Genomic DNA, 12,233 nt, shown 5'->3' with positions numbered 1-12,233 from the left:
AGAACAAAAAACAGAATCTTATAATTTAAAATTTGCAATTTCAGCCAGGATCTATATTTTTTTGCTAGTTAAATGTTTGTCAAAGGAATTAAACATGTAAACATGCATTTAGGTGGATGAATATCACTCTTCAAGGTACTATTTCTAAAGCCTTCATTCTCCAATTTGCAATGTACTTTGAAATCTCCCTTAATAGTTACTTGTTTCTTGCTCACATCCAATGTATACTCTGTCAACCCTGCATATTACATAGTTTTGCAACATGAAGATAATCAACTAGTTAATTAAAAGTGCTTATTGAGATGAAAAAAACTAGCTTATTTTATTGTTGTCACATGTTCTAAGTTTAAAAAAGTATTCATAAATATGGTATTGTTTGATTTTGAATGAGTTGTTCTAGTGAAGTTTATTTACTTTAAATTTATTTCAGAAGACAATTTTACATTTCTCAACAAATGACAAAGCAGAGTTTGGAACCTCACCGGTCATTTTTGAGACAACTTTGAAAACTCTCTTTCTACAACGATTACATTCCATATTTGCTGTCATAACTATTACCTGAAACTGATTACAAACCATAATGAAGCAGTGAATTTGACACACCTACTAGTATATAACTGTCATAACAACAGCAAAACATTTTGCAATAAAGAATTAATATGACTATATGAGTGCAGCACCTCACCTAGAATATGAGGAGAAAGTGAATTTTTTTAATTATCAATTTTTTGTTGCAAATTTCTTTTATTACAAAAATAACTAAAAATAATGGCAGTTAAGTTCTTATTGCCATGTATTGCAATTTTCATCTAGTATCAGACGGGATTCCATGTAATTAATATGTATATATTGTAAATTTACATTATCAACATATCATTCAGTAGTCATTATTAATCATAATTGACTCTTAAACAAAAATAATACAAATAAGTATTAGATAATATAATGATAATGTAAAGTGTAAACTTTATAGTGACAATATATAAATATTAAATTGATGTAATATTAGAAGAACTAATTGGAAGAATAATTGCAAAAGTTGTTCAAGACTAGGGATGGCAACGGGCACGGGTAGTAGCTACCCGCTACCCGTTTTAAAATAGAAGGGTAATACCCATACCCGCCCGTACCCATACGGGTACCTGTGAGCGGGTATTTGCGGGTAGTTCTGAGTACCCGCGGGTAGAACGGGTATCCGCGAGTTTCCTCTATTATAAATAATTTTTAAATTTTTTACTTCTATTGTGTTTCAAATAACATGAAACTTAATTAATTTTGTACCTTTTGATTAAATATTTTGCTAAAATGCTAAATTTATTGGTGGTTTCCATTTGTGTGATTTTTTGCTCTCATTTTTTTAACAAAAAAATATATATTTTCTTTGTAAAACATGTGTGTTTCTATACTTTCTATACATGTAATAATATTTGTAGGGTGTTTCACCACCAAATTCATTAAAATATGTAAACAAAGTAAAAGGAAAAAATATACATAGTATAATAAATGTTAGAATAATATATTTTTTATTTTAATTAAATATAATATATTAATCATCTAAATAACGGGTACCCGTGGGTACGGGTACCATAATACCCGTACCCGCCCGTATGTACTACGGGTATTTTTAAAAACCCGTTTATAATACCCGCGGGTATCCATTTGTGACCCGTACCCGTGCCCGTACGGGTTTTACCAGCGGGTACCCACGGGTACGGGTTTTTTTGCCATCCCTATTCTAGACCATATATATGGTATGGTTTGACATATTAATCAATTATCATTCAAGAAATAATCAAATGGCAAGAAAAATATAAAGATGGATTTCAGAAATAGGGAAGATGAATTGTAGAGAAGAAAATATTAAACTTACTGGGGGCAGTGTCAAGTTCTCCTTGTATGAAAGAGAATGCTTATCATAGATAATGGCCTTCAAGGGAATCTCATTTTCTGCTATGGCCATAAGATTATGTGATAAGGTTTCTGATACATTTTTCTTGCTAATCTCTTCATTTATATCACACTTGCTACTTGTTATACAAGGAATTAGAAAAATTAAACCTTTTATTCAACTATGTGATGTTTGGATAATTGGATTAAACAATTTCCAAAAAAAAAAATATTTGAATAATTCATCAAAGATGCTTCCATACTCAATGCTATCAAAAAAAACTCTATGCTATCCTAGAATAAAGTATCTCCTTGTATTAAGAGATAATTTATCTCATCTCGCTATTAAATATTTCTGATACAATTTTCTTATTAAACTCTTTTTGCTATCCATTTGAATAATTTATGACGTGTGTATTATTTTGTTTAGTTTTAGAAATATTTTTATAAAAAATAACTAAATAGGATACATATCATACTTTTACTGACGAAAGAAAATATTCACCTCTTTATAATAGGAGATACTTTATTCTCATATATTTAACATGAGGTTTGCTTTGCAGGATTGGCACATTACAGCAACCAGATATGCGTTTAATCATTTTGTATAGAGGTTGATAACTTTAAATTAGAATGGAGAAACTTAGAATTTATTTCCCAATGGATTCTAAAAGTAATGTAATACAATGATCCTTAGTCATGTACAATTTGTAAAATATTGCATGTATATATATGGAAACGTGAAAATAAAGACGTTATAACAGCCTCACAATGACATACTACATATTTTTTGAACAGAAATCCATTCTTCTGGATCTTGTTAAAGATGTTGCCCTCTAGTAATGAAAACATAACATATGAATTCATTTTTTTAATTATTGTTATTTTTATTTCATCATCATAAAGACATAAGACAACAAATCTCTATTTTTTATTTATGTAGTTGACAATCATTCAAATCATTCTTTATGTAATTTATTTAATAAAATTCAGACCTACAAGTTTAAAGTACAAATTTGACAAGGGTTGAATATCTAAGTATTTATTTATTTGGGGAGTCACATCTTCTATCACAAAGTTTGTATCATTTAATATACTTTTTATTTTTTATTTGTCAGAAAAATAAAATATAAATTAAATGTATATTAACTTTATATTTTCTAATCAATTAGAATAAAATAGTATATAAAATTATATATATCTTGGAACCGAAGATGTTTTCGAGTTAACTTATTAATATATTTGTTGTGTACAAGAATTAAATTATGAGTTGGCTCAAGATTCTTAGGTTGGATTCCAGCTAATGGTCCTGCTGGCCCTTTATTGAAAAATCATCTAGAGATGTTACTTAAAATCACAAATGAAGCTTATGAAACAAAACCCTTGAATCAAAGAAACTTACCCAGTATTTTAAATTGCATTCAATAATCACAATTTAAAATACTACCTCTCATTTAAGCTATACCAACTGTAAGAAAGAAAAAAACAGTTCTCAAGGGTTAAAACTACTCAGTAACCTAATGGCTACGGCTATTGTTCCTTTCAAGAAAATCAACTGCATTCTTATCATGCTACTGCACAAATTTAATCATCTTCATCACTCAGTACAAGTAATGAAGGAATTCTATTTCATTACAAGAGTAACAGTAAGATTTTGATAATAACGATGAAGGAATTAACAACTAAACTAAATAACAATTTAAAAGACAGCAAATAAATAAACTTGGTTTGAATAAGATGAATCACGACTAAGGTTTACATTTAGTTTTAGCATATGCTACATTAATTATTTTACAAGACAATTAAATAGTTCATCAACATCTAGTTACTCTTAAATACATGGTTTTCTCTTAAAAGAATAAGCTATAGAATATTACTAATCTGATACTAATATCTAATACTACAGTCAACTTTCTTATTTATGAGTGCAAGTAAGAATCAGCTTTTCATTCATTCAAGTCTGTAGGATGTCATTGCTTAGTTTTTCCATACACTTCAGCAAAAAATCGAATCCAAAATATTAAATTGGAAATGCATTTTAAATAGGAATTTTAATTGAAATCCGGTGCAAACAATTGATCTTAAAAAAGGGTGGTCCGGCTCAAGAGGCTGCCACCGTTATACTCAAGAATTGAACACAAAAATAAATGTGTTTTATTACAATATTTCTAGTTTATAGACCAGATTTGAAGAACAATAAGCAAAAACACACAGGATATATAATAACTTCACAGAGCTTCCCCCTAACAACTTACAAAGAGTTTCCTTTTCAAACATTCAACAAACACTAGGTTTCCCCGTAACAAGGAGACTCCTCCTTCTGCAATCCACAAAGAGCAAAATACCAGAATGAATGTCCACGCCACAACCGATGCTGGCCATGGATTCTGCGTCGAATCGCATGATTTGTTTTAAATTGTGGTTGTGATTGCGGTTGCGGTTAGTGCGATTGTGGTCGTCGCGATGCGGATTGCGGCTGTTAAGAGACTTATGTTCTGAATTTACAAAATCAAAATCTTTTGTTATACATGTTTTGCAATGGTAAGAGACTTATGTTCTAGGCCACTCTATTATATAGGTTGTACACATTATTTTAAGGTAATACTTCTCATCAGATATTTTACTGTAATACTGATGTGAAAATAGTGATAGTGCAAACAATCTATAAAGCATAGTATATCAAACAACTCTTAACTATCCTTCACATTCAACCACCTTGCACTTGAGGACCAAGACAAAACCAGATTCATTCTCCAAGTTCAATTTTAAAACTCTGATATGCAAACAGTTGCAATTTGTGTCATAATTCCATTTCTCACTAAATCAAACAAACAAAAGTAGCAATACCAGCAGCAGCATTCAATAGTTCTTGCAATTTTAATATAACAATTGTGTCAGAGAGAAAACACTTTGTATCAAAAATTACTCAAAAGAAAAACCTATAAGAAAAAAAATGTGTTTTTGATTCATAATGGATATAATCTATTGCATATCATACAAAAACATATAAACTCACTAAATCTTCTAAAAGTAATCAAGAGCACCAAAGTAAATCTTCTAAGGAAGTCACTGCATATTTTCGTAATCAGAGAATTAAGAATGGCCACTCGATTACCAAAGTTATAATAACATTGTTTATCTAAGACTCGGAGTAACGGAGTTGGATAGCATTGATGCATTTCAACTGAAAAAGCTTATTACTAGTTTCACTCCCACAAACTAGTTCCAAAATTTACAATAACATGACCTACTAACAATCAAATAACTCCCCCTGCAGACAATTGCACCTCAACTTAGCTATAGATTATAACAAGGTTTTAAATCGCGGTCAGCAACCACAACAATAGTTGAACCATTGAACCATGATATTGCAGTTTTGAGAGTCCGTGATGACATTATAACGACAACCACCACATTATCTTGCAATTGTGGTAATTACACAACCGCAAGTTAAAATGCTGAATAATAAATAATATGATCTCACTTAATACGAGCATTAGAGAAGTAATAAAAAATAACTTGAAATATGTATGTTCCCTCTTAGTTTTTTGCTTCCCATGTATCAAAGCCATTCCCCTTTCCTTATCCAACCTCTCTCTTTTCACCATCTCTTCCCTCAATTCATCCAACATCTTCTTCCACTATTGTTTTTCTCACTCTTCTCACCATTGTCTCTTTTTTCACCCTCATTGTGCTTTTCAAGATACCATGGCAACTTGTTTCCCTATATAACTATAACCAAATCTATATTTCTCATCCTCTAGAGTCACAACAACCTCTTCTCTTTTTTAACTTGTTGCTTGTTGGCATATCTATCTACTATCTATATAATACTGCAAAAAACTAGTGATATTACAAAAATAGATATCATTTATAATTGACATCTGATGTTTTACATGGTTAACTATGTCATTTTAAAAGACCTAAAAGATGGTTTGAATTTTGAAACTCTAGACATAAATGGTTGACATGTGTACATTAATACATTTATTGGACACAATGGCTTTTCACTTGTTTCCCTAGCCACATCTCTCCACTCATCAAACTCATCTTTCTTTTCTTTCTTCTCTCAAACACATCAAACTCATCCCTCTACCTATATAATAATGCAAAGGGTCGGTGATAGTACAAAAACAAATATCATCTATAATTGACACTTAGCGTTTTACAAGGTTAACTATGTCATTTTGAAACATCTTAAAATATGGTTTGAATTTTGAAATTCTAGACATGAATGATTGACACATATACATTAATACATTTATTGGACAATGAATTTTCATTGGGAATTTTACTTTGTTGGTGGGTGTACTTTTAAAATTATTTACCAAACTAGTGCACTTTTTAAAAACTCGGTAATTGAATTGCCAAATTTCTTATTTTTTTCCTATTGTGAACATAACTCGGCAACTACAATATAGAGTTTTAAATTATATACATATTATATAAAACTCGTGACGGCCATATGAGTCTTCACTGATTTTTTTATTTTTTTAATAATTTTATATTACACTCGGGAGTGGAAATGGAGTTTTCCAAAAAGAACTTAATTTCTTCCCAACTTTTCATTCCAAATACAGTTTTTTAATTTTTGTAATTTTTCTCTAATTTGTATTCCTCTTAAACATGCAAGAAGATTCTCATTAATACTTACAAGAGATTAAAGTAGTTGAACGAGTATACGATCACAATATTTTTTCAAAATTATAGTGAAGAAAATATAAGACAAAATTAGAATAAGTAATATAATTAAATAAAAAATAAAATTTTAAAGGACAATAAGATATATATCTGATAGAACATACTATGTTAGAATGGTAAGATTTTATTTATATTTAATTATATTATATATTTCTAATTTTTCTAATATTTTAGTACAATTTTTCAAAAAGAATTTGTGATCAGAGTGTTTCTTCAACTACTTTAGTCTCTTGTAAGTACTACTGCATATACTGCAAGTGTCACTTCTGAGAAAGTATGAACCAATTGACATATAGATTGACATTGTTTTCTTTAATCATTTTTGTCAACTCTTAAGTCCAAAAACTCCAATCTTATTGCATGTTTCAGAGGAATAAAAATTAGAATTTTTTTTACAAAACTCCATTTGGAGTGAAAAGTGCAGCGTGGAAAGAAAACTATTTTTTTTGGAAACTCCATTTCCATTGCTGAGTGTACAAACAAATTATTAAAAAAAAGTGAAAACTCCAGTCACAATTTTTATATCATATATATATAATTGAAAAATCTATACTGCAATTGCCGAGTTATGTTTGCAATTGAAAAAAATAAGAAGTTCGGCAATCCAATTGCCAAGTTTTTAAGAAGTACACTAGTTTGGTAAATAATTTGAAATGTGCAAAGACTGTAATATTTCAGTCAAGGTGCACCAACAAATTAATTGTCCATTTTCATTTGTTTATCTAGCCACATCTCTCACTTTTCTATGTTACTAAAAAATCATCTTTATTTTCTTTCTTCTCTCAAACACATCAAACCCATCTCTCTCTTTTCTTCTTTCTTCATCAAAATCTCATCTCTCTCTTCTCTTCTTTCTTCATCAAAATCGCATTTATCTCTTCCATTTCTCCATTTTTTCCAAAATATGAGACTGACAATTTCTTTCTTCTACATCTTTTGCATGTATGATTTTTTTCTCAACAAATCATTGAGTTCTTCGTTCACGAGTTCTCGTTCACGAATTCCTCGTTAAAAGGTAAAATATTTCTTTATATTAACTTACTCATCTTTATCACCTTATTTTATGTATGTCTTTATTCATATTTGCATGTTGTTTATTTTGTGCATTTTATGTGTGTCCTTATTTTGTGCATTTTATTATACATATTCATCACACATTCTTTTCATCTTAATCACAGTTTCAGACATCATCACACTTTTTTTCATCTTATCCAAAAGTTTGAATCTTTCTAAAAAAAAAGTTGGAATTTTTAATGTTATAGAAGAAAGTTAGAATTTTTGATGTTATAGAAAAAAGTTGTTATTTATGTAGAAAAAAAATTGAATTTTTTATTTATAGAAGAAAATTGCAGATTTTGATGTTATAAAAGAAAGTTGGAAATTTTGATGTTATAGAAGAAAGTTTGAATCTTTATAGAAAAAAGTTTGAGTCTTTGTATAAGAAAGTTTGAATCTTATATTATATAATGAAATGTATAAAAAAGTTGTTTCATATTTTAGAATCTGAAAGCCAATTGACGTGTTTGTAATAATTCAAGGTAAAACATGTTCTATCAAACAAAGAGTGTCAAACTTATTGGTAAAATAAACTCTTTTCTACAATGTAGTTCAATATTTTTCTTATTTCCTCCATTCTAACTCTTGCATATTAATTTCTTGGTGTTAGTTTGGAATCTGTGAGGATGAAGCACAAGAAGATGATGAAGTAATATTATATCAAATTTAAAAAAGATTACATACATTCACCATTTCTGTTGCAGCTATTATTGATTATAGTTGTTTGTGTTTATTCATGAGAATTACGATTTTCATGATCAACTTTTTATCCAACTAATTCAAATCTTGATCCTCTGTAAAAGAATAATGGAATCAATGGTCGCAAGAGGCACATTGAAAATAAAGAATAAGGATAAAAATTTTATAAGACGAGTTAATGTTTTTTGACTATTTTTGTTAGATGAAGCTTATTTCATTCTTTTTATTTAAAAATGGCATTTTTTGAATAATTTATCATTATATGTTATTTCAATTTTCTTGGTGCTATTTTTGGTATGCATCTTCACTTTGTCATTATCTCAAGCTTATATGGTAAAATGGTTGTAGATGATAAAAAGCCAAAGCCTAAGAGGCATAACAATATATTTTTTATGGAAAAATGCGGTTAAAACTGCATCAGCAGAGTAGAACAAAACCAGAAACTACAAACCTCTCCTATAGACCGTGGATGCAACATCAAAGGTAATGGGAAGAACACAAAAATCAGGAATAACATCAAAAACCCTAATGCGGAAGTTTAAAGAAAGGTCATGCTTTGCTAAAGCATCCGCCATAGAGTTACCCTCCCGGAAAATGTGCCACCACACATACTGGCCATCAGGAAGGAGAAGACTTCTAATACTGGAGAGTACAGTAGAGATAGAGTTAGTCGGAGGAGACCCCATTTCAAGGAAGCGAATGGCACAGGCCGAATCGGACTCAATAACCACTTTTGAAAAACCTCTACGACGAAGGATGTCAAGGCCGAACAGGATACCCCACATTTCGGCATGAAACAGTTTCCCAAACCCTTTGCGTAGGTGAAGATAAAGGACCCCAAATGGTCCCTCATGATCCACCACAAGTAGCACGGTTGCTAGTCGAAGAGAAAGCACTGTCCGCGTTGACCTTAACTCAACCATTTTAGGGAGCGAACCACCGAACCATAATATGCCTACCGTGATTCCCCTCCTTAGCGATATTATCACCATTTTAAAGACATTGACTATGCTGCTAGTAGAGGCCTTTGTTTGAATAACAACCGTCAGAGCACTGGAATGGGTATTTTGGAAAATAACCAAGTTCCTTCTCCTCCAAAGGGAATCACAGGCGACCGCGAAAATCGTTGGCCAGTGACCAATATCGGTCACCCCACCAAAGCCTGCAAGATTGGAGGAAAGCCACTGATGAATATTATGGACCACAAAGGAATCAAGGTTAAGAACCGGATCAATCAACTTCCAAACCTCCATAGCAAAAGGACAGTCACGAAGCACATGGAGCATAGTCTCCGGTTTATCCAAACAAATATGATAGTAAGGAGTAGGAGCCATCTTCCTACAGAATCTGGTTTCATTGAGCAGAGCATCCTGAGAAATTCTCCAAATGAGGCATTTAATTCTTTGAGGCCCTTGATGTTAGGTATCAGTGACAGAATACACCTAGAAGAGGGGTTGAATAGGTGTCGCGGTTCCCACTTACCGCTATTTGCACCAAAGCTCTATTCTATAAAATTACCCAGTTACTCGATTAAAGTTGTGACTTAATCGATTAAGTTGCACAGAATTAGCAGTTGCTGAATGGCTCAATTACACAACCAATTACAGATTATACAGAAATGATATAGCAGATATATTCGAACATAAATAATCTTTATTTGGCATTAATAATATATTCAAAATATCAGCTACAATAGACAATTAAAAGCTACTAAAAGCAGTAAAGAGATAAGGGAAAGAAACAACCTGCAACAAGGTTTTTATACTGGTTCGTTTTGCGGTCCACTATAAAACTACATCCAGTCCTCCCCTCTGATCTGGGAGATTTTCCTCACTAAAATTGAAATCAATGTGTCTTACATACACACTTCCAATTACAAGACCCCAATTACAAGACCTTGAACGCTACCTTCTTGAGTTCCCATAACTTCTATCTTGGTTTGACCTTACCAAATCGCCTAGGAAAACCTTTCATACGATCCAGCCCCAACCAAGAGTATGCTCTAAACTCAAGACCTCCAAGTCTTGGTGAAGACTCTCTGATCTCTTTGGTGGTACAACACCAAGAGACAACTTTCCTTGTTACACAAACAACACAAAAAACAGAGTAATGTGAAGCACTAAAATAACTTAAATATTACAAGAAAGAACAAGCTATATACCCTATACAAATCTCACAATTACTATGAACATGTATAAGATCAGAATCATGAAGAACATGTAATTTCTACTCTTAAGAAATCTCTAAACAGTAATGAAAGAATCATGAAAGAACAAGATAGGATGATAAACACATTTGATAATATGCAATGGATGACATGTTAATCCCTAAGCCTAATACTATCTCACTCTAATCTCATATGCAATTCTCTCTACCTATATGACATACATTGAACATGGAAATACGCAACCTAGCAATTCTAATATGAATGTATGAATGTATTAAATCGTATATAAAATCTGTTGAAAATACAGTTTATATAGAAAAGCTGTTTTTCACCTAGTTAGTCGATTATGTTGCATGTTAATCGATTAACGGGCTGTTAGAGAGTAACTGAAATTTGTTTTTCAGTTATCTGTTGAAACTATTAAAAACTTTTTTCACGTTAATCGATTAAAGTGTTACTTAATCGATTAACTGACATATTTTCATTTACGATGTTAATTGGTAAACTACCTATATGTTATGCTTATCAACTATACATGTTTTACCTTTATGTTATGCCTAATATGCACAAATAACATGTATGATTAATGCATGAACATATAATAAACTAGATGACATGTCTCATATAAATGATATGATAATTTTTAGACTTTGTGAGATTTTCATCTAGGTTTACCTAACCTAGACTCAATAACTAAGACACATCTAAGACTCTAGTCTAGACATGAAGCTCTTGAATCTTTGGCATGTTGAGTTATCTTTAAGCTTTCACTAAGTCATTTGTCTTCATCAAAACATAGGCAAGCTTAAGTGTTCTCTTGACACATTGCACTTTCACTTGCCACTCCCACACAAGACAGAAGTTTTTGCTTTTTGGGATGCTCACCTGATTAGCAAGAAGATCATAAGCAGAAGAAACAGTAAAGTCTCCATCATTAGTTAGACGCTAAGCCATTTTATCAGGACTTTCCCCACACAGACTCTGCAAGACAAGAATTTGATTGCACACATCCTGAGGGAGAATGCTCATAAGAAGAGGGGCATTCCAGCTACCATTATGTAGAAGGAAACTATCAACAATAGCATCCAGATTATGTAACACATTAATAGCGCAAGGTTGATTATTAAAACACCCAACCATAGGAAGCCTATTATCAACCCAAAATCTACTACTCTTTCCATCACCAAGTCTCCACGTAATCCCATCCCGAACATGATCTTAACTCTTACATACCCCTTTCCAAAAACAGAGTCAGACACTTTACAGTTGAACCTAGGAAGTAATTCCACACCGCATTTATACTTACTCGTGATCACCTTCACCCAAAGTGCATCATTCTTAACACAAACGTTCCAGGCTGCTTTCATCATAAAGGCTTTGTTAACAAGCCGTGTGTGTCTCATTTCGAGGCCACCCGTGAGCTTAGGTTTACAAAGAGTATTCCAATTGAGATAGTGAACTTTCTTTGAGGTAAGGGTGTCACCCCACAAAAAATTCCTGCAGACTTGGTCAACTTTGTCACAAACCGTGAAGGGAAGGGGGGGATAGTCTGCATGACATAAGACAGAAGGGCTTGAAGAACAAACTTAGTTAGAGTGATTCTACCTGCAAAGGATAAGTTCTTGCTTTTCCAGGCATTAAGTCTCTGCTTAACCTTGTTTACCATATACTAATACGAGTTACATCTTCTTCGAGCTTGGTGAACAGGAACACCTAAGTATTT

General features: G+C 31.7%; 1 protein-coding gene across 1 annotated transcript; it reads right to left on the bottom strand.

Moving 5' to 3' along the window:
* LOC109350963 lies at positions 1–2,004 on the bottom strand. The gene is made up of 3 exons (XM_019592275.1): positions 1,871–2,004; positions 483–564; positions 1–238 (listed from the first exon to the last, which is right to left on the bottom strand). Exons 1-3 carry the CDS (start codon positions 1,958–1,960, stop codon positions 69–71), a joined length of 342 nt encoding a protein of 113 aa, XP_019447820.1. The 5' UTR covers positions 1,961–2,004; the 3' UTR covers positions 1–68.

This window comes from Lupinus angustifolius, chromosome LG06 (assembly GCF_001865875.1).
Source record: "Lupinus angustifolius cultivar Tanjil chromosome LG06, LupAngTanjil_v1.0, whole genome shotgun sequence".
In the NCBI taxonomy this organism is placed as follows: domain Eukaryota; kingdom Viridiplantae; phylum Streptophyta; class Magnoliopsida; order Fabales; family Fabaceae; genus Lupinus; species Lupinus angustifolius.
This window is presented reverse-complemented; position numbering and strand designations above follow the sequence as displayed.

Excerpts from the sequence above, each read along its gene's own strand:
- LOC109350963 (XM_019592275.1), bottom strand. The coding sequence starts at position 1,960 with ATGGCCATAGCAGAAAATGAGATTCCCTTGAAGGCCATTATCTATGAT. Across the intron at positions 565-1,870 it reads AGAACTTGACACTGCCCCCA|TTTCAGGTAATAGTTATGAC; the intron begins GTAAGTTTAATA and ends GTTTGTAATCAG. Across the intron at positions 239-482 it reads AGTTGTCTCAAAAATGACCG|GGTTGACAGAGTATACATTG; the intron begins GTGAGGTTCCAA and ends TGTAATATGCAG.